The sequence below is a fragment of the Saccopteryx bilineata genome, chromosome 10 (genome assembly GCF_036850765.1).
Source record: "Saccopteryx bilineata isolate mSacBil1 chromosome 10, mSacBil1_pri_phased_curated, whole genome shotgun sequence".
Classification (NCBI taxonomy): Eukaryota; Metazoa; Chordata; class Mammalia; order Chiroptera; family Emballonuridae; genus Saccopteryx; species Saccopteryx bilineata.
The window spans coordinates 64,253,995-64,276,187 of record NC_089499.1 but is presented as its reverse complement, the minus strand read 5'-3'; the positions used below and the strand labels follow the sequence as shown (position 1 = coordinate 64,276,187).

Sequence of the window (22,193 nt, the reverse complement as noted above, 5' to 3'; positions counted from 1 at the left end):
AAAAATCAACCAAAACCAAAATCAACAATAACCAAGGTATTACTGTATACTTATATACATATATACATATAAAGTATAAACGAGAATATAGCCATCAGTCAGAGCACTGTTAGAATTCCCATCACCCATTTCCCATCAAAGCCCGTGATCAAGAGGTTAAGTCCTAGGTTTATGGACTGGACTTCCCTTGATCCTTGCTGTCTCAAGTGACATTTGAAAAGTGTTGAGTGTGCCATCGGTTGGAGCTAGTGAAAGTCACACATTTCAATGACCTAAAACTTAATTATTCATTGTGACTGCACAACACAGATTTATTACTTGAAGCTTAAGGTTTTTAATGTAATGCGAGTAGAAACAATCTGGGCAGTAACGGTCTCATTAAATCCCATACTTGAACTGCCACCAGGAGAAGCTTTTACTTTTATATTTTAGTAGCTGTCACCAAACACCAAGGAAGACTGCTTCCCCTAGCCCCTGCTTTTTGTACCATGCATTCCCAATGACTGAAGTGCAAAGAAGAGACACCTGCTGTGCAGCAGAGGAATGCACACTTTTTTTTTAATTAGAAAAGTATATGTCAAATACTTTGGCACACAAAAAATAAAGATGATAACAGTGAATTTCTGTGTACTGTACTCACCTTAGGAAATTAAAACTTAAGTCTCCAGAGATAAGCACTATCTTGCATTTGTTGTTCATTATCCTTTTTTTAAATAAATTTTTATTAATGTTAATGGGATGACATTAATAAATCAGGGTACATATATTCAAAGAAAACATGTCTAGGTTATCTTGTCATTAAATTATGTTGCATACCCCTTGCCCAGAGTCAGATTGTCCTCCGTCACCCCCTATCTAGTTTTCTCTGTGGCCCTCCTCCTCCCCCTAACTCCCTCCCTCCCTCCCTCCTCCGTTCTCCCTCCCCCCACCCCGGTAACCACCACACTCTTGTCCATGTTGTTCATTATCCTTATGCACATCTACTTTTTCCCACATGTCTATGTTATTTTGCTTGTTTTTAAGTTCATCTAAATGGTATTTCATAGATATCCTTCTATAAATTGATTTTTTCCTTTTTGGTCTTATATTGATACGTGACATTCCAGTTCATTTTTACTGCTATGTAGTATATTCCACTTAAACATATCAAAATTATTCATGAGCCTGACCTGTGGTGGCACAGTGGATAAAGCATTGACCTGGAATGTGGAGGTCGCAGGTTTAAAACCCCAGGCTTGCCTGGTGAAAGCACATACAAGAAGCAGCTATGAGTTGATGCTTTCTCCTCCTTCCCCCACTTTTCTTTCCTCTCTAAAATCAATAAATAAAATCACAAAAAAAAATATATTCATGATTATCCTATGTGTGGACAGCAAAGTTATTTCAAGCTTTTCATTATGATAAACAGGGTTGCTATGAACATTCTTGCAGGGGTCTTGTGCAAGTGTGCAAGAGGTTCTCAATGTTCTATATGTAGATGTGGAATTGGAGGGCTGGAAGGTGTGTATGTATCTTCACTCCTGCCAGATGTTGCCAGGTGGCTCTCCAGTGTTGTTGGCCACTTTATACTGCCTCTGGCAGCGTCGGGACTGTCCTCCACTTCCGTCCACCTCAAAACTCATATAGTCCCATTTTTATTTTATTTTTAATTTTTGCCAATCTGAAAATAAAATGGAATCTCTTTATTGTTTAATTGTACTTCCCATTGCCTGACCTGTGGTGGCACAGTGGATAAAGCGTCGACCTGGAAATGCTGAGGTCGCTGGTTCGAAACCCTGGGCTTGCCTGGTCAAGGCACAAATGAAAGTTGATGCTTCCAGCTCCTCCCCTTCTCTCTCTCTCTCTCTGTCTCTCTTTCTCTTCTCTCTCCCTCTCTCTCTCTTCTCTAAAAATGAATAAATAAAATTAAAAATAAAATTAAAAAAAAAAGAAAACACTGAAAAAAATTTTAAAAAAATAATTGTACTTCCCAGATTACTACGGTTAAACTTTTTATTCATATAGAAGCATAGTATGTAAAACTAAACTAGGCAGACTTGTTGTTTTGGGGTGGGGTAATGGTTCATATTTAAGATATCCAAGCTATTATATTTATTGTTTTATTACTTTTGGATGATGTCTATGTTCCTAAATATTGAGCGCATTTTTAAGCAAAAGACTTTGTATTATCTCTATTTTGTAGCATATTTTGGCTATTGTTTGACTGTGATTTTAGCTTTATCTGTAACACATCCTTTCTATCCCTTTACATAAGTTAATTGCTTTAATAGCAGTTATGAAAATTCAGTCATGAAGCTGAGGAATAAAACAGATATCTGAGTGCCAAAGAAAGGCATCTTCGAATTTGCCAGGCTTGTTCCTGATTTAGCACCTTTTCTCTGGCTGTTCCCTCTGCCTGACATGCTCCTCACTCAGAAGTGCACATGGCTCACTCTCTTACTTTTCCATTGTCTCCAGAGCTCACCTTCTTGGTGGGCCTATCCCGACTTTGCACTACACAGTGTGTGCCAGTCCAGCAGCCGCTCCTGTATCTTTTCCTGCTCAACTGTATGTTTCCTTCATAGTGCTTGCTACTGAGTAACTATCTATGTAAGTGACTTAATTACTGTTGGCTTTGAGCGTTATTTTCTGCTACCACCTGTATAACGTAACTTCTGCAAGGGCAGGCATTTGGTTTGTTTTGTTCACTACAGTAGTCCCTCCTTATCTAGTTTCAGTTACCCATGGTCAACTGTGGTCTGAAAATATTAAATGGAAAATTCCAGAAATAAACAATTTAAAAGTTTTAAATCGAGCACCATTCTGAGTAGCATGATGAACTCTCTTGCTGTCCAGTGCTGTCCCACCCAGAACATGTATCATTATTTTGTCCAGTGTATCCATGCCGTGTATGTTGCACTCTCATTAGTTACTTAGCTGTCTCAGTCATCCCATTGACTGTAGGGATATCAAAATGCTTCTGTAAGTTCAAGTAGCCTTTATTTTATTTAATAATGGTCTCCAAGTGCTGACAATTCGGATATGCCAAAGAGGAGCCATAAAGTGCTTCCGTTAAGTGAAAAGGAATGTATGTATAGGAAAACATATTTATAAGGTTCAGTATTATTTGTGGTTTCACACATCCATTGGGGGTAGGCAGAGGTCTTAGAACATATCCACCATGGATAAGGAGGGACTGCTGTATATACTGTTTTTTCTTATACATACATAACTATGATAAAGTTTAATTTATAAATTCAGCATAATAAGAGGTTAACAGCAATAAATAATAAAGTAGAACAATTACAAAACTATACTGTAAGAATGTTGGCCTGGCTTACAGACATCTGGGTTTGATTCCTGGTCAGGGCACACATGAGAAGCGACCATCTGCTTCTCCACCCATCCCCCTTCTTCCTCTCTTTGCCTCTCACAGGCTCTGTTGGTCTTTGTGTCCGCCTCAGGCCAATTGGTGAAACCCCAGACGGTGATTTCTGGGTGGATCCTGATGGGGTGCATCCGGGAGTCTAGCTCCCTTCCTGTCACTTTAAAAATAAATAAATAAAAGTTATGTGAATGTAATCACTTTTCTCAAAATATATTATTGTACTGCACTCAACATTTTCATTTACAGGGAAGCTTTCACAGTTACCAAGGTGAAGGAAGATGGTGGCCTTCAACAGGAGGATAAAGAGAATTGGATAATTGAGAGATACTTATACATCTATCTGTATTGTCTTTTCCTGTGATCACTGAAATAAGTAGACTCTGAGTGTAGCTTTCTGCATCTGGGCTTAGCAGAGCTAGGAGGCAGTGCTTCTTTCTATTAAGCATGCTACTAAGTAATCAAATTGGAAAGCTGTCTAAAGTGCTCCACCCACATCTTTAACTTTCTTCCTGGTGAAAGAAATCTGGAGCAAACCGACATTATTCAACACAGCATTGAAGAGTGGAGCAGCACACTGATTGTACTCAAAGTTTTTGGAAAGAAGGTAGCATTCAAAGTCCAAGTTTCCCTGGTCTCTGAAGCTTTTGTACAAGTAAATTAGTTTCATTTGTCTCAGGGCACTGTTTCCAGGTCACCTTCTTCCAATGTGCCTGCAAATGTATCTCAGTGGTGTGTTTGAGGCTTGGCTGCATCTCCTTGTCTGGAACAAATTTTTTATTATGAAGAAATAGCAGGATGATGATTCTGGACTCTCAGATCTTAGTCCCCTCTCCGTTGTTAACTTGATATTTGATACCTTGGTAATTTTCAGCTTAATCTGTCCTCTCTCCTGCCTGTTTCTCATTAATATCAGTTTCATACTGGAAGCTGAATTTCACACATACCACCTCAGCAATCTTGAGTGATATGGTTAAAAGTAACACCTGTTTCTTCAAGAGTCTGCCAAGACGTAATGGAGGCACATGTGTTGGTTTCTGTGCTTGCCTCCTGGACTAGTGTGATTTTTCTTTGGTTCAGTGGTCATGTTTTCCACTGCAACATAAAACCATCCAGATGAGGGGTATATCATGTTGCTCATTTCACATGGGAAAGCCATGACCCACCCCCGTCTTATTCAAGTTGCATTCAAATCTAATTTTCATGGCCCATGTGAGTGTGCGCTGCATAGCCCTTGTTTCAGCTGTCAAGTTTAGCAATGCTGTATATTTCCAAACATGGGCCAAGAGGCAGTCAGCAGGCACTAGACAGCTAAGTGCTGGCAGAAAAGTCCCAGACACCTATAGCAGTCTGAACAGTGACTCATCCTGCTACTGCCAGGATAAATATTGGAATAAATGGTATTTTTCTCTAAGCAAGAATTGTCAAAATGCTTAACCACTTTATAAAATATAACAGATTGTGCCTGTTCATGTTTTGAAATGTTCCAACCATTTACTAGCTGGTTTGTTCAGTTTTTTTGTGTGAGGTTTTTTTTTTTTTTATGACTTTAGTAATAGCTTTTACCTTTTTCATCTTTCTAGGAGGCCTGGAGAGCCTAGGGGTTTCCATCCTGTGCTGCCACCCACACTCTGGATCCACCTGGCCGTGGTGGCCTGTGGCAGTCGACTGGAAGAGACAATGGTCATGCTGAAATCAGCAGTGCTCTTTAGCCACAGGAAGATGCAATTTCACATTTTCACAGAAGAATCTCTTAAACCCGAGTTTGATAAGCAGGTGAATTTACAGAAATCACAGCACAAAATGTACTAGTACAGGAGACTGTGTTTGGGGAAGTATATATCCTATTCACTAATCTCTTTTGCTGCATACTCAACTGTGTGACTATGAACCCTTGACTCTAAGCCTTACTTTGTTATCTATAAATAGAGATAGTTAGACCTGGAGAGAGAGAGAGAGAGAGATTGTGGAGATTAAATGAGATGATACTCTTGAAGCATTTGACCTAGGGCTTAATCTCTCTTGGTGTTATCAACATTGTTCTCATGGGGGGACAGATAGCTTATTTTTATTTATGTTTTATGAATGAAGAGTAATAGATGTTCATTAAAATAAATTCAGACAATATAGATGTTATAAACTAAGAGGTACAGTCCTTGCTACCCTTCGGTCTAAACCAAAAAACTATCAGAATTAATGATTTTGAATGATTCTTCTATTTGTTTGTTTTCATATATGGGTGTGTGTATGTGTCTTTATCTGCATGTGTGTATATACAAGTATATTTCTGTATATAGGCACATGCATAACACATGAATATATACGTACCCAGATTAAAATGTAATTTATTTTACAAAATCAGTATTATTCTCTGTGTTGTTCTTCTGGAACTTGCTTTTCCTCACTTAAAACCATATTGTCATTATCATTCTAGGTCAGTATTCATACATTCATATATCATCCTTTCTGGTGGCTTCATAGTATTTTATCATGTGGTTGGGTCATTATCTATTTGACTGTTCCTATGCTTAGAAACAAACAATGATTTTTTTAGCCAGTTCTTGAGGAGCTTTTTGGAAATGCCTCTTCTTCCAAATCTAGCTACATGTGTGACTTTGTAGACCAAGCTTTGTTTTCCTTGAAAGACTTCTCTTGCAGTATGTTTTTGAATGATGACAGAGCAAGCACTTGTCTTGTGTTGTGTCTACTTCCTGGAGTTAGCAGTGCTGCATCCTGCCCCCAGGGGTTGTGCTGATGAGAAACGCCCAAGATGCATGTTGGGCCGAGAAAGACTAATAACAGAAAGCTAGAAAACGTGTTATGTTTTCTATAGAAAAGAATTATCTTGGTACCTTCACCAAGAGAAGCCAGCCAGGGGAACAAATATTCTTAGGACTTTGAAATTGTTTGCAAAATGTCTTGAAAATGATCTGAGTTAGAGGAAGGAAAAGGAAAAATACAGTGGTACCTTAACACACGAGTTTAATTTGTTTCATGGCCGAGCTTGTGACTCAATTTGCTGCTCATGTGTCAAATCGAATTTCCCCATTTAAATGAATGGGAATGCAATTAATCTGTTTCGACCCAAAAAAACCACACGGATTTTTTGTTTTATATGCTTTTAAATAAGAAAATGTACTTTATAAATAACAAATACATATATATATATATATACACATAATAAGAGAGATTGTAAAGAAATAAACTGGTTTATGAAGTGTATTTACCTTCAAGGTCAGGCGAAGATGCTGGCAGAGGGGGAGGAGACTGGTGGGGGAAGTCTTCATTTCATGCGCTATCGCTTAACATAACTTACTCTCTACACACTTAATGCTATATTTAATTGCAGAATTTAACTTACACACTAAATATGATATGTAACTTTATCGCTAAACTTAATTCCTATTTTTTTACTTTGCTTAATCATCATTGTATGGCTTCCTTCTCCTTCCCCTTCTTCTCTGCTCTTTTCAAAACTTTTTGGCATGAAAACCCCTCCCCTGGCAACATTAACATAACAATGGCCCTTCCCAAGCAGGAAGGTAATTAGCAATTTCAGACAATTGCCCAGTGCCATTTTTAACAGTAAAAGTGAGCAAACTCAGAAAATACAAATTTTACAAACTCATTTGCCCAACAATCATCATTTTCTTTACTGACTTTTGGCTTTTTCGCCACACTTTCCTCACTTTCACTTAGAGGCCATTCCAACAAAAACCTTTCCGTGGAAGTTTTTTTCTTCCTCCCTTTCAGAACATTCGGCGGGCTATCTAGTGGAGGGTGGCAGAAGCTCATGATTCAAATATCTGTTTGTGACTTAAAGCAAAAAATCCCATGAGTGACTGCTCATCTCTCAAATTGCTCATGATTTAAAGTGCTTATGTGTCAAGGTACCACTGCTGTAGATTGAAACATGCAGTTAGCTGCTCTGAAGCTACAGTATAGGGAAATGGTGGTAAGAATAAGCATTTGTCAAGGGTTTATGGTCTACTATTATTTAATGCTCATAAGAACCCTTTGGAAAAGGTAAAAATCATGTTCATAATTTACAAACAATTCCACAAGTCTTGTGGCCTTCCTGAGCTTCAGTTTTCCCATCTACAACTTGGGGCCAGCTGGACTGATGAAAGAAATTATATATTTATAATCAAGATAGGCCAGGTAAGGCTACGCTAACAACTCCCAGAGAATGTCCTCGTGCCTGCTGTGTGTCCTGCAGTGACAGACTTTTCATGCGTAGAAGTGTACCTGTTGGAACGTGGAACCTTTACAGTAATAAATGATTATTACTGTGCTTTTTGTTCCCTCAACTTGACAGCAACACAAGTCTTTTCTGCTCACATTTAATTGTTCAGAAGTGGTCACAAGGTCCACTCAAATCCAGGGGGCTGAGAAGTACTCTTTGTGCAGGAAAGAAGGAATCTGGCTATGAGATAACACTAGGAATATCTTGTACAATATCTATTTGAAAATTACTTCTTGAGTATCATCTACATGCAAGAAGCTGGGGCGTGAGGATGGAGACAAAAGATAGACTTGGGCTTAAAGAAAAGGAGAAGGAAAATGTGTATGTATGGCCACAGATGTGTGGCAGATTGTATTTTTCAAAGAGGCTCCAGTGGTCCCACCTTCTGTTATTCACACCCTTTCCAGTGTAGGGACAGTTTCCCTACACTGTCCCGGGGTTGGTCTTTGTGACCAATAACATAGGGAAAAAGTGATGCTGTCTCACTTCAGAATTAGGCTTAAAAAGGCACCCTGACACCTTTGATTTTTTTTCTTCCTTTTTTTCTCTTTTTAAAATTTTTTAAATTTAATTAATTGTGTTTACATAGATTCTAGTCTCTCTTTTTTTTTTTTTTTTTTTTACAATCTCTTTCTCTACTGGATCACTTGCTCTGGGGGAAGCCAGCTGCCCTATCACAGCAATCCTTGGAGAAGCCCACATGTTAAGGAATGAAGGCCTGTTGCCGACTCTCAATGTGAGTAAACTTGAAGATGAAACCTCCAGCCCTGTCTAGCTTCAGATGACTGTAACCCCAGCCAATAGTTGGGCTGCAACCTCACAAGAAGCCCTGAGCCAGAACAACATAGTTTGCAGATTCCTGACCCTAAGAAGCTATATGAGACGAATGTTTTTGGTTTTAAGCTATTAAGTTGGGGGATAATTTGTTATAAGGCAATAGCTAATACATATACATCTACATATACAATATGTATGTACATTTAAAATAGGGTATTACAAATGTAATGCTATGTGACACTTGAGCCTATGTCACCAATAGGCTACAGCTTCTTCTTGGTTCTTTCTGCTTCTAGAACCTGGCTGTCACATTGTGATGAAGCCCAAACTAGCCTGTATGGAGAGATGACCCACACAGGTCCATGCAGAGAGGAACTGAGGTGCCCAGCCAATAACCCCTCACCCACCAGACATATGAGTAAATGAGCCTTCAGATGATTCCAGCCTCCAGTCTTTGAGGCTTCCACTGGAGGCCTTGGACATTGTGGAGCAGTGTCAAGCTGTCTCTTCTGTGCCTTATCCAAATTCGTGAATCATGGAATCTATGAGCATAATAAGTAAAAAAAAATACTGAATTTTGGAGTAATTTGTTTTGAGCTATTTATATATTATAAATTAGGAGCTAAATTACATATAGGAAATCATTGTAGATAACTTGTAAAGTTGTACCATGGTTTGAATTTCCTCATGCCTTTACCCCTTTGATGGCTCATTTTTTCAGGTCTTTGTTAGATTAGTGAAGCTCTGCTAACAAAGGAAATTATAATAAGATGTTACAACCTAGGCAAGGCTTGTGGTGTCGCCCCTTTCTTTATCATACTGGGATTATGGTGCCACTTTTGATTTAAAATATTTGCTCTTATATAAGTCATAGAACTCTCAGTCCCAATTTCTTTATCTGTATCAAAGGATAGACAAAAAAAACCTATGTAGATAGATACACAAAGGGGACAAATGATTCTTTTTTAAAAAAAAATTTTAAAATTGATTTTAGAGAGAGAGGCTGGGAGAGAGAGAGACAGGAACATTGATCTGTTCCTGTGTGTGCCCTGACCAGGGATCAAACCGGCAACCTTTGTGCTTTGGGATGATGCTGTAACCAACAGAGCTATTAGGCCAGGGCCGGACAAATGATTCTTGCTCTTCTTATGACAGTATAATTGGGAGACTGAATCACATAATCTATATATTTTCTCATTCCACAAATATTCTTTGGAACACCTCCTATATATTGGGCAGTATGTTAGCCCTAAAGTAGTGTTAATAGATCAGCAGCAGTTGGTTTCTGCTCAGCCACAGGAAATGGTAGAGGGGCAGGTTATATCACTCTTCTCAAAGCTGTCAGTTTCAACACTGGGAGGCATGTGGGAGTGTCCAAAGTTTCTCATAACTTCCTGGGCAGTGCAGGGTCACATACCTCAAGGTAAAAACCAAAACAAATGCTAATTGTCATCATTATTTTTTGAAAGTTGCATTGTGTGCAACTTTTATTTAAGTAGAATTTATTTTAAAACTGCTTAAGTACAATATGTATGGTAATAGTTATTATCTATACTGTACATCTTTAATTTTTTAAAGTTTTATTTATTCTTATCATTTCCCAACATAGAAGCTGAAGATGACAGCTGGTTGATTTCCTAGACTCTCTAGGAAGCTTGGGATTGGACATGTAATTTAGATTTTGCTAAACTATGCTCCTGCTCTAGACTCAGTATTAGAAAATAGTGGGACACAGAAATGGGGATGGCCACTAATCCATTCTGGCAGGGACAGTGGGGAGCAACAGCCTGTGGTGTATGTGTATGTGAAGGAGGGTGTAGCTTTGCCATGGAGGAAGTGTCAACAGGAACTGTGACACTTCCAAATAGTGTTTGCACTCAGTGCACTATCTGTATATATGCGTAGTAAAAAATGTAAATGGACTGAACATTCCAGTTAAAAGATGTAGATTGACAAAAGTAGATAAATCTTTCTAGAAGATATGATGGTAAAGATCAAATCGTTAAGGAAACCAGGAGAGCCAGGACCTTCCTGTTCGCCCTCCAGGGCTGAACTTGGACTATTGTCAGTAGCACAATTGTACTGGGTGTTTGTGCTTAGTGTCTGTTCTGACTAGTTGGTACTTTAAAAAAAAATTTTTTTTAATTTATTGATTCAGTGAGAGAGGAAGGAGAGAGAGAGAGAAAGACAGGAACATCGATCTGATCCTGTATGTGCCCTGAGCAGGATTCGAACCAGCAACCTCTGTGCTTTGGGACGATGCTCTAACCAGCTGACTACCCAGCTAGGGTTAGTTGGTACTCTTGTCCTGACTTTTTATGCCTAGTATCAATTCTGATGTGTTTGTGCAATTGTTCTGAATACTTGTGCCTGATGTGGCTTCTGATTGGTCAGTGCCCTTCGTAAGTTGTCAAATACTTTGACTATCACTCCAACATTTTCTCATTCTGAGATTTTCCTCCCAAATGTTCATCTTAAAAACTGCAAATTTAAAGTGTTCCCAATGGTATGTCTTTTCATAAAATTTTATGTGATTATATAAGCAATATATGTACATTGAAAAAAGTCACTAATTAATTGTAAGTGAAAAAACATTAACCATCATCCTAATACTTATGGAGAATTAATTTACATTCTTTTATTTTCATGTCAACAGAAATGGGATCATATCCTATATTTTCTCTTTTATTACTGATATGTCACTGAATTTCTTTTATTTTATTTTATTTATTTATTTATTTATTTATTTATTTATTTCTGAAGCTGGAAACAGGGAGAGACAGTCAGACAGACTCCCGCATGCGCCCGACCGGGATCCACCCGGCACGCCCACCATGGGGCGACGCTCTGCCCACCAGGGGGCGATGCTCTGCCCATCCTGGGCGTCGCCATGTTGCGACCAGAGCCACTCTAGCGCCTGGGGCGGAGGCCACAGAGCCATCCCCAGCGCCCGGGCCATCTTTGCTCCAATGGAGCCTTGGCTGCGGGAGGGGAAGAGAGACACAGAGAGGAAGGCGCGGCGGAGGGGTGGAGAAGCAAATGGGCGCTTCTCCTGTGTGCCCTGGCCGGGAATCGAACCCGGGTCCTCCGCACGCTAGGCCGACGCTCTACCGCTGAGCCAACCGGCCAGGGCCTGAATTTCTTTTAAAACAGTGGTTGACCAACTTTTTCTGTGAAAGACCAGATGGTAACTGTTTTAGGCTTTGCAGGCTATATGATCTCATGGTTATTCAACCCTGCTGTTTATGCTAAAAGCAGCCATAGATATTTATAAACCGCCTGACCAGGCGGTGTGCAGTAGATGGAGCATCAGCCTGGGACACTGAGGACCCAGGTTCAAAACCCTGAGGTCGCTGGAGTGCGGGTTTACTAGCTTGAGTGCAGCGTCACTAGGTTTAGCATAGGATCATATACATGACCCCATAATCACTACCTTGAGCCCAAAGGATGCTGACTTGAAGCCTAAGGTTGCAGACTTGAGCCCAAAGTTGCTGGCCAACCCCAAGGTCACTGGCTTGCACTATGGGTCACTGGCTTGGCTGGAGCCCCTTGGTCAAGGCACATATGAGAAAGCAACCAATGAACAACTACGGTGCCACAACTATGAGTTAATGCTTCTCAAATTCCCTTTTTGCCTGTCTGTGCCTGTCTGTCTGTCTCTCTCTCTCACAAAGAAAAGAAAAAAAAAAGAAATACATAAACCAATGGGTATAGCTGTGGCCCAATAAAATTATTATTTATAAACACTGAAATTCAAATTTCATGTGATTTTTCATGTAAAAAATATTACTTTTGTTTTTACTTTTTCAACTTTTAACAATGTATAAGCATTCTTGGCTATGTGCTATGTGTAGCTGTCTGAGTTGGACCCTTGCACTATCATTGTTTGCTGACCCTTGTTCGACAACCTCATCCCTAGTACCTGCATAGTATTCTGTTGTGTAGGCATACTACAGAGTTTATGTAATCTCATATTTAGGTTGTTTCCTTTTTTTTTCTGTTAAAAAACAAGAGAGAATAATTAAAATTGTAAAAATGTGTACACTTTGGGGATTTTTACTTAGGATAAATTCTTTTATTTTTATTTTTTAATTTATTGTGTTGACCTGCAGTGGCTCAGTGGATAATGTGTCAACCTGGAACGCTGAGGTCATCAGTCCAAAGGCCTGGGCTTTCCTGGTCAAGGCACATATGGGAGTTGATGGTTCCTGCTCCCCGCCCCCTTGTTCTCTCTCTCTTTCTCTTCCCCCTCTCTAAAAAATAAATAAATAAAATCTTTTAAAAAATGCAATAATTGCCCTGGCCGGTTGGCTCAGCGGTAGAGCGTCGGCCTGGCGTGCGGGGAACCCGGGTTCGATTTCCGGCCAGGGCACATAGGAGAAGCGCCCATTTGCTTCTCCACCCCCCCACCCCCCTCCTACCTCTCTGTCTCTCTCTTCCCCTTCCGCAGCCGAGGCTCCATTGGAGCAAAGGATGGCCCGGACGCTGGGGATGGCTCCTTGGCCGCTGCCCCAGGTGCTAGAGTGGCTCTGGTCGCGGCAGAGCGACGCCCCGGAGGGGCAGAGCATCGCCCCCTGGTGGGCGTGCCGGGTGGATCCCGGTCGGGCGCGCATGCGGGGGTCTGTCTGACTGTCTCTCCCCATTTCCAGCTTCAGAAAAATACAAAAAAAAAAAAAAAAAGCAATAATTGCCTGACCAGGCGGTGGCGCAGTGGATAGAGCGTCCGACTGGGATGCGGAGGACACAGGTTCGAGATCTCGAGCTTGCCAGTTTGAACGCAGGCTCATCTAGTTTGAGCAAGGCTCACCAGCTTGGATCCAAGGTTCCTGGCTTGAGCAAGGGTTTTACTCAGTCTGTTGTAGCCCCATGGTCAAGGCACATATGAGAAAGCAATCAATGAACAACTAAGGTGTCGCAATGAAAAACTAATGATTGATGCTTCTCATCTCTCTCCGTTCCTGTCTGTCTGTCCCTATCTAGCCCTCTCTCTGACTCTCTCTGTATCTGTAAAAAAAACAAAAACAATAATTTTATTGTGTTGATATGGTCTCAAGAGTCCCACTCAGCCTTGGCCGGTGGATAGAAAGTTGGCCCAGTGTATGGACATTCCGTGTTTGATTCCTGGTCAGGGCAAACAAAAAAAGCAACTATCTGCTTCTCCTACCCCTCCACCTCTCCTTTCTCTCCCTTTTCTCCTCCCGCAGCCAGTGGCTTGACTGGTTCGAGTGTTGGGCCGTGGCACTGAGTATACCTTGTTTGGTCCAAGCATGTCAGCCTCAGGTGCTAAAAATAGCTCAACTGAATTTAATATTGGCCCCAGACTGGGGTTGCCAGGTAGATCCCAGTCAGGGCACGTGCAGGAGAATGTCTATCTCCCCTCCTCTCACTTTAAAAATAAAAAAGCCCCACTCAATATAACACCCCCTGCACTCCTCTCCGTGGCTCCCATGCCCCATGCAGTCTCTTTCTACATCCATTTCCCCCCCTTACCCCTTTCCCCTACCTTCACCTCCCTTTGCCTCTGGCTATTGCTATCCTGTTGTCTGTATATATGTTTTGGGCCTAATCCCTTCACCTTGATCCAGTCCCCTCTACCCCCTTCCATCTGACAGCTGTCTTTCTGTACCCCGTGGCCCTGCCTCTGTTTCTGTTTTGTTCCTCAGTTTATTGTTTGCTTTAGATTCCACATAAAGTTCCACTTGAGATCATATGGTATTTGTTTTCTCTGCCTGGTTTATTTCACTTAGTATAATGATCTCAGAGTTCATCCATGCTGTTGCAAAAGATGAAATTTCCTTTTTTTTTTCCACTGCCGACTATAATTCCATTATGTAAATATACCACAGGTTTTTTATCCACTCATCTACTGATGGACACGGGCTGTTATGCTATAAACTTCCCTCTCAGGACTTTTGCTGTGTCCCATAGATTTGGGGTTATTGTATGTTCATTTTTATTTGTTTCAAGGAATTTCTGTATTTCTTCTTTGATCTCATCGTTAACCCATTTATTATTTATAATATGCTATTTAGCCTCCAAATGGTTGAATCTGTTTGAATTGTAGTTGATTTCTAATTTCATGTCATTGTGATCAGAGAAGATGCTGATATAATTTCATTCTTTTTAAATTTATTGAGACTTGTTCTCTGTCCTAACATGTGGTCTCTCCTAGAAAACGTACCATGAGCGTTGAAAAGAGGTATATTCTGCTGGTTTGGGGTAAAATATTCTGAAGATATCAATTAAATCCAGTTGATCTAGTGTGTCATTTAAGTCCACTGTTTCTTTGTTGATTTTCTGTCTGGAGGATCTATCCATTGATATTAGTGGGGTGTTAAAATCCCAATATTGTATTGCCCTTTATGTTCACCAAAATCTGCTTTATATATTTAAGTGCTCCTATATTGGGTACATAAATATTTACAATGGTTCTATCCTCTTGCTGGATTGCTCCCTTTACCATTATATAGTGACCCTCTTTGTCCTTTACTATAGCCTTTGTTTTAAAGACTATTTTGTTGGATATAAGTATTGCTACTGAAGTTTTTTCTTTATTTACATTTGCATGAAATTTTTTTTCTATCCCTTCACTTTCAGTCTATGTGTATCTTCTGTTCTGTGCTGGTCTCATGGGTATGTTTTCTTATCCATTCAGCTACCCTGTCTTTTGATTGAAGCATTTAGTTTATTTACATTTAAGGTTATTGATGTGTACTTTCTTATTGCAATTTTTTATTTCTTTTTTTATATGAGAGGAGGGGAAATAGATGGACTCTCACATGCACCCTGACCAAGATCCTCCCAGCAACCCTCATATGAGGCCCATGCTCGAATCAACTGAGCTATCCTCTGTGCCTAAGGCTGATGCTTGAACCAATCAAGCCACTGACTGTGAGAGGGGAAGAGAGAGAAAAAGGAGAAAGGGAGGGGAGGAGAAGCAGATAGTCACTTCTCATGTGTGCCCTGAACAGGGATCAAAGCTGGGATATCTACATGCCAAGCCAATACTCTATCCACTGAGCCATCCAGCCAGGGCCACCATTTTATTCTTTAAACCTCTTTCTCTCGATTTCTTTTTTCCTTTCCTCTTCTTATAGCAGACCCTTTAACATTTCTTGCAGTACTGGTTTGGTGGTAATGAACTCCTTGAGCCGTTTTTGCCTGGGAAGCTTTATTTTTCTTTCAATTTTAAATAATAGCTTTGGTGGGTATTATAGTCTTGGTTGTAGGTTCTTATTTTGCATCACTTTGAAATTGCTTGCCAATCCCTTCTGGCCTGAAGTGTTTCTGTTGAGAAGTCAGATGACAGCCTTATGGAGGCTCTTTTGTAAGTAGTTAATTGCTTTTCTCTTGCTGCTTTTAGGACTCTTTCTTTGTCTCTTATCTTTGGCATTTTAATTATTATGTGTCTTGGTGTGGTCTCTCTGGGTTCATCTTTAACGGAAATGACTTGTGCTTCTTGAACTTGTGTGACTTTTTTCTTCATCAGGTTAGGGAAATTTTCAAGTATGGTTTCTTCAAACAAGTTCTCTATCCCTTGTTCATTCTCTTCTCCTTCAGGAACACCTATGATGTGCATGTTGTTTTGCTTGATGTTGTCATAGAGCTCTTAAGAGTTTCTTCAGCCTTCTTGAGCCTCTTCTTTTTACTGCCCTGCTTACATTTATCTGGTCCTCTAAATCACTGATTTGATCCTCTGCTTCATCCAACCTGCTCTTGATTCTTTCTAGTGTATTCTTCATTTCAGATATTGTATTTGCCATTTCTGACTGGTTCTTTTTTATGGTTTCAATGTCGGTTTTAATGCTTACTATCTCTTTGTTAAGTTTGCACTCTGATCATCCATTCTTACTTTAAGATCCTTAGCATCCTAGTAACCATTATTTTAAACTGTGCATCTGGGAGTTTGGTTGCTCTCATTTCATTTAAGTTTTCTTTTTTGGGAGAATTTCTCATGATTCATTTGGGTCATATTTCTTTGCCCATTTTGTCTGTGTATTAGGTAACTCTGCTTTGATTCCAAAATTTTTTGTGATGTCTTTATGAGTAAGGTGTGCTCAGTGGTACAAACTTCCAGGCTACCTGAACTTGTTGCTCTGGGAATTTTTCTTGGGATTATATTTACTCATCTGTTGTATGTGAGTCTTGAGTGCTGTTGGTTCTTTTGCAGATAGAGTAAACCCTTCGTGATGGCTGGCTCTAAGGGTCACGTGTATTTCTTACTGTGCAGTGTATGTCCTTTGGGGCATAGTTATTCTCATCAGGGTCTGGTGTTTGCTGGACTCCCCCTTTGGGCATGCTGCTTATGTGGCTAGTTGAGTCTAGCATTGGTGCTGTCTGCTTCCCACTACTGGTTGTGTTGTTTCTGGGTCCTCTTGGACAGGGTTCGGGTAACGGTTGATGTCAGATGTTCTTTGTAACCAACCATGGGCTACCTCTCTGGAGCTACCACTCTGTTCACTGTTTGTGTTTGCATTTTCTTTGCCTGGATGTGTGTGGGAGGGGCCAACCTGTGTAAAAGGGTTGACTTCCTCCAGCTTACATCTGAGAGCAGCTCTATAAAAGGGCACAAACTCCTTAAGATTTGCCTCCACTTTTCAGCTGCTCCATCTCCCCTTACAGCTGCCTTGTCTTCCCAGTCTTCTGGGGAGACTGTAGAATTGGCTTAGATTGGCCTTACCCCACCAACCTCTCCATAGGTTGCAAATTTCTTGGATTAGGGCAACTGAGCTCGGGAGGACAATGCTAGTGGGAACCCCTACTTTGTGGGTCTTTCAGTCAGGTGCTTGGTATAAGGAAAGTGGCCCCTACTCCAGAGCCTACTCCCTCAGCCACTGCTGGATACTCCAATTCTATTTCTTCCCAGTGAGGTGAGCAGCAGGTTGAGATTGGGTGGGGCTGACAGTACCCTCTGCAGAAGTTCTTTCATCTGAGGAGTCACTGGTCTCAGGGAAGAAGATTGAGAGTGTCTTCCACTGGAGCTGATTGTGGCCCCTCCCTAGGAGGCAGCTAAGCCCTTTGACCAGTCCCAACAATACGCTCCAAGGAACTCATACTTTGAATGTCTGTGCTCTAAGCCTCTCACCCTTTCCCCTGTGGAACCTAGCCCAGCGGGGCAGGGTATTTGGGACTTGGTCCAGCTGACTGTAAGGCTCTGCCTTGTCCAGTGTGTGTGAGCTGCTGTGCAGGTGCTGACCACAGGAAGTGGAATTTGCCTCAGCTGATTTTGATGCCTGATGTGTTTTTGCTTTGGATGTGCTGCTAGTAATGCTAGTTGGATACTTCTCTGATGTTTGTAGCTGGCCATTGGATGTGTAGGTTCTGGGTTTCTTAGGAGGCAACCTGCTGCAGATCCATGTAAGACACTGCCAGTGACTGGCCCTTAGTAACCTTTTTAGACTTATAAGCAATCCAGAGTTTGTGGCTGCTTCTGCTGGGCTTAGGTGCACGTGGAAGGACCAAGTTGCACACAAAGGCTGGCTTTTACCAGTACCAGGCCTGGGGGCAAGTCATCAAAAGACTCTGAGATCTGCCTCCAGCTGCCTCTGTCTGTGGGCTGATTGTTAAGCTCGGTCCCTGAAAAAACCTGTGGTTAAACCTAGAGGCTGGGGCTAATCAGGCATCTGGAAAAGCAGTGCATGTGACTCCCACCCCAATACCTCAGATGTCGGTCTGTCCTGAAAATTTTCTCAGACCTCAGTAGGATGTGGCCACTAGTGATTCAATGGGTGTGGTCACTGAAACCCAGAGCTTTGGTCAGCCAACAGTTCAAGCAGTTTCTATTGGATCTCTCATGAGGCAGAAGCACCAGTCATATTCTCAGAAAAGTGAGGGGGAAGCTCCAGCCCTGATGCCAGACAGCCAAGTCACAGGCACCCGGAGTATTTTCAGCCCCTTGCTTTCTGGCCAAGACCTGCTTACTTCTCATAGGTCCTAATCTCCATAGGGTAGGTCGAGAGAGATCCCAAAGATGAAGCAGTTGCTTTCTTCCAGGAGGGGGTGCTCCACAAGAAAGATTGCGCTATTGGCAAATGACTCAGCACAGGTGTCCCAGCACCTGTCCCCGCACTCTGCCTCTCCCCAGGGACACCAATCTCAGACTCCCCTCACATGACTCTACTCCACTCAACCCTCCCTTTGCCAGTGCTCAGGTTAAGTGGCTGTGAATGACATTTCTGTGTTGGCCCTTTAAGAATGTATCTGTGTCTCTGAGATCTCCCTTCTCTTTTTCACAAACAGAAACCTCACATGTTTTCACCACCAAATGCTGTGGAGGCACCTCTTCTGGGCTCTGGTGTTCTAGGCTAGGGCACCTGACCTGGGGCATAGGACCCATACCTCTCAAGTAGAACCTCCCCCACAGCTGAGATGTCCCTTGGGACCCTCTGCTGCCACTTGCTCCTGGGAGTGGGGGCAGCCTTTCATACATCTCTGCCCTTCCTACTAGTCTTGATGTTGCTTCTTCTGTGACTCCTTGGTCATAAGACTCCTCTCCATTTAGTCCTAAATTGGGTTTTCAGTAAGATTGTTCTTAAATTTACTTATAATTCCAGTTTGGTCATGGGAGCAGGCAAGTAGAGGTTTCGCCTTCTCCATCAGCATCTTTGATCTCTCTCCCAGGTAAAGTAGAAGTAGAATTGTTATGGCAACGGGGAAGCATTAACTCTCAAAAGTTATGAAGATACACAGATGGCAAGTAAGCTTATGAAAGGATGTGCAACGTCATTTGTCATCAGGAAATTGCAAATTAAAACAAGACACCCCTACACATCTATTAGAATTGGCTAAAGTTCACAACACTGATAATACAAAATGTTAACAAGACCGTGGAGAAACAGTAATCCTCACTTGCTGCTATTGGGAATGCAAAATGGGATAGCCGTCTTGGGAAGTGGTTTGGCAGTTTCTTAGAAAGCTAAATGTAGGTTGATATACAAACCAGTAATCGCACTCTTAGCATTTACCAAAATGAACTGAAAAATTTTCTGCACAAAAACCTGCACATGAATGCTTAGAGCAGCTTTATTTGCAATCACCTAAAACTGAAAACATCCAAGATGTTCATCAATAAGTTGATGGCTAAGCAAAATGATTTATCCATACAGTGGAATAGTAGTCAGTGATAAAAAAAAAAGTAAATAAGCTATCAAACCACAAAAAGACAGGAAGAGATTTATTGCATATTGGTAGGTGAAACAAGCTAATATGAAAAAGCTCTATCCTGTATGATTACAACATATGGTGTTCTGGGAAAAGCAAACCTAAGTGACAGTAAAAAGGTCAGTGCTTCCAGGAGTTCAGAGGAGAAGGGATTTTTAGGGTAATGAAACTACTCTGTATTCTACTGTAATGGTAGATATAGGACATCATGCATTTGTCAAAATCCAAAAAAACTGCAATACAAAGAATGAACCCTAATGTAAACTATGGATTTTACTTAATAATGTATTGATAATGGTTCATCAATTATAACAAATGTACCACACTAATGCAAGATGCAAATAATGGGGGAAACTGGGAAAGGAAAGAGGATATATGGGAACTCTGTAATTCCTGCTCAATTTTTCTGTAAACATAAAACTCGAAAATGTAGAGTTTATTCATTAAAATAATTTTGTTATAAAATTAATTGTGCAAAGAAAATAAAAGTTCTAAAAATACAAAAATATAAACCGCCCTGGCTGGTTGGCTCAGTGGTAGAGCGTCGGCCTGGCGTGCGGAAGTCCTGGGTTCGATTCCCGGCCAGTGCACACAGGAGAAGCGCCCATCTGCTTCTCCACCCCTCCCCCTCTCCTTCCTCTCTGTCTCTCTCTTCCCCTCCCGCAGCGAGGCTCCATTGGAGCAAAGATGGCCCAGGAGCTGGGGATGGCTCCTTGGCCTCTGCCCCAGGCGCTAGAGTGGCTCTGGTCGTAACAGAGCGACGCCCCCGGAGGGGCAGAGCATCGCCCCCTGGTGGGCGTGCCGGGTGGGTCCCAGTCAGGCGCATGCGGGAGTCTGTCTGACTGTCTCTCCCCATTTCCAGCTTCAGAAAAATACAAATATATATATATATATATATATACACACACCCACACACACACACACACACACCTTTTTAAATAAAAACACTGTCACCACCTTTACAGGTGACTACTTTTAACATTTTGGTGCACATCTGTTCAGATTTTTCTCTACATATAAAATATAGATGCATATATTTCCCCTATAAGACAAACAAGTTATATTTCTTTTTGCACTTTGCTTTTTTTAAAACCTAACAATATATTGTAACAATCATTTCCATGTCAGCACATACAAATCTGCTTTATTCTGACTGTATATACAGTGGTCTATTGTATATTTCTATCCTAATGAATTTTGGACATTTAGTTTATTTCCAAGTGTATGTTTTACTTTGTTTTCAAAATGGGTTTTGGTGAAAGTTCTGTATCTTTGTCTTTTGTAATTTGTTGTTACCAGTTTCCAAATTGCCCTCTTGGAAGTTTGTTCAAATTTATACTCTCCTCATAGTGTTTATGCGTTTTTCCCATCAACTTTCCCACATCTGGGTGTTAGTTTATCTTTTTCTTTTATTTATTTACTTATTTTGACAGAGACAGAAAGAGAGTCAGAGAGAAGGACAGATATGGACAGACAGGAAGGGAGAGAGAGAGAGATGAGAAGCATCAATTCTCCATTACAGCACCTTGGTGGATTCAAACCAGTGACCTTGGGCTCAAGCCAGCAACCATGGGGTCATGTCTGTGATGCCACACTCAAGCCAGCAACCCCCACTCAAGCTGGTGAGCCTGTGCTCAAGCAGATGAGCCCACACTCAAGCCGGCAACCTCGGAGTTTTGAACCTAGGTTCTCCACATCCCAGTGCGCTCTATTCACTGCGCCACCGCCTGGTTAGGCTGAGTGTTATTTTTTTAATTCTAGCAATGGTCTTCCATTTAGTGAGCATTAAAAGTGGTGATAAAGTTAGACTTTTTATGTAAGTTGACTGAATAAATTTCACTCACCAGTCAGAGTTCTAGGTGTTCTCCTAATTTCTGGGAGTCTAATCACCCTCCCTTTGCCTTCCATGTTTTTCAGTTACGACAGTGGCCTGACTCATATACAAAGAAGTTTGAGCATAGAATCTACCCTATCACATTTTCGGTTGGGAACCCTCAAGAATGGAAGAAATTATTCAAACCCTGTGCTGCCCAGAGACTCTTTCTTCCGGTAGGAACATCTGCTTCTAATATAATGCTATTTGGGAGAGAATTGCTCCTGAAAATGTGATGAAATTAACTGGAGTATATTTAGAGAGATTTTGTATACAGCTAAAAATATGTTTCTCTTGGATTCTGTAGTTGATGCTTTGACCCTTCAAGGTGTAAAAAGAGGGTCCTTGTATTTGAAAAGTCTTTCCCAAAGATTGAGGGACTGAGAGAATCCAAAGCTTATTTTGAATTATGGGCCTATCTGACTATGGCACCATTTCCTAGCTATGTAAACCTTACAAAATTCCCCAGTTTCTCTATACTCAATTTTCTCCAGCAGCTTGGCACATAGTGACCCTAAATAAATATTACTTTTGATTATTATTATTTCTCATATAACAATAACTACTAGATGTAGCCATGCTAGGGAATAATTGAGAAAAGGCCCAGAGTTCTGGCTCAGCCTTTTGATTTTGAATTTTTTATTGAATATTTTAATTTTATTTTTAAAAATTCTAAATACTAAAATTACTGAACATATATATCAAAACTGAGGGTATCATTGAGCCAAGATGGCAATTTTAAATTGTAATCTTGATGTTTGTGAGGGATTCAT

General features: G+C 41.0%; 1 protein-coding gene across 1 annotated transcript in view; it reads left to right on the top strand.

Moving 5' to 3' along the window:
- The window catches only part of GXYLT2 (glucoside xylosyltransferase 2), a 110,003-nt gene that overhangs the window by 16,116 nt on the left and 71,694 nt on the right, over nt 1-22,193 (top strand). The window contains exons 2-3 of the mRNA XM_066244625.1: nt 4,948-5,140; nt 21,465-21,596. Of these exons, the coding sequence (XP_066100722.1) occupies nt 4,948-5,140; nt 21,465-21,596 (325 nt within the window). The remainder of the gene's footprint in view (nt 1-4,947; nt 5,141-21,464; nt 21,597-22,193) is intronic.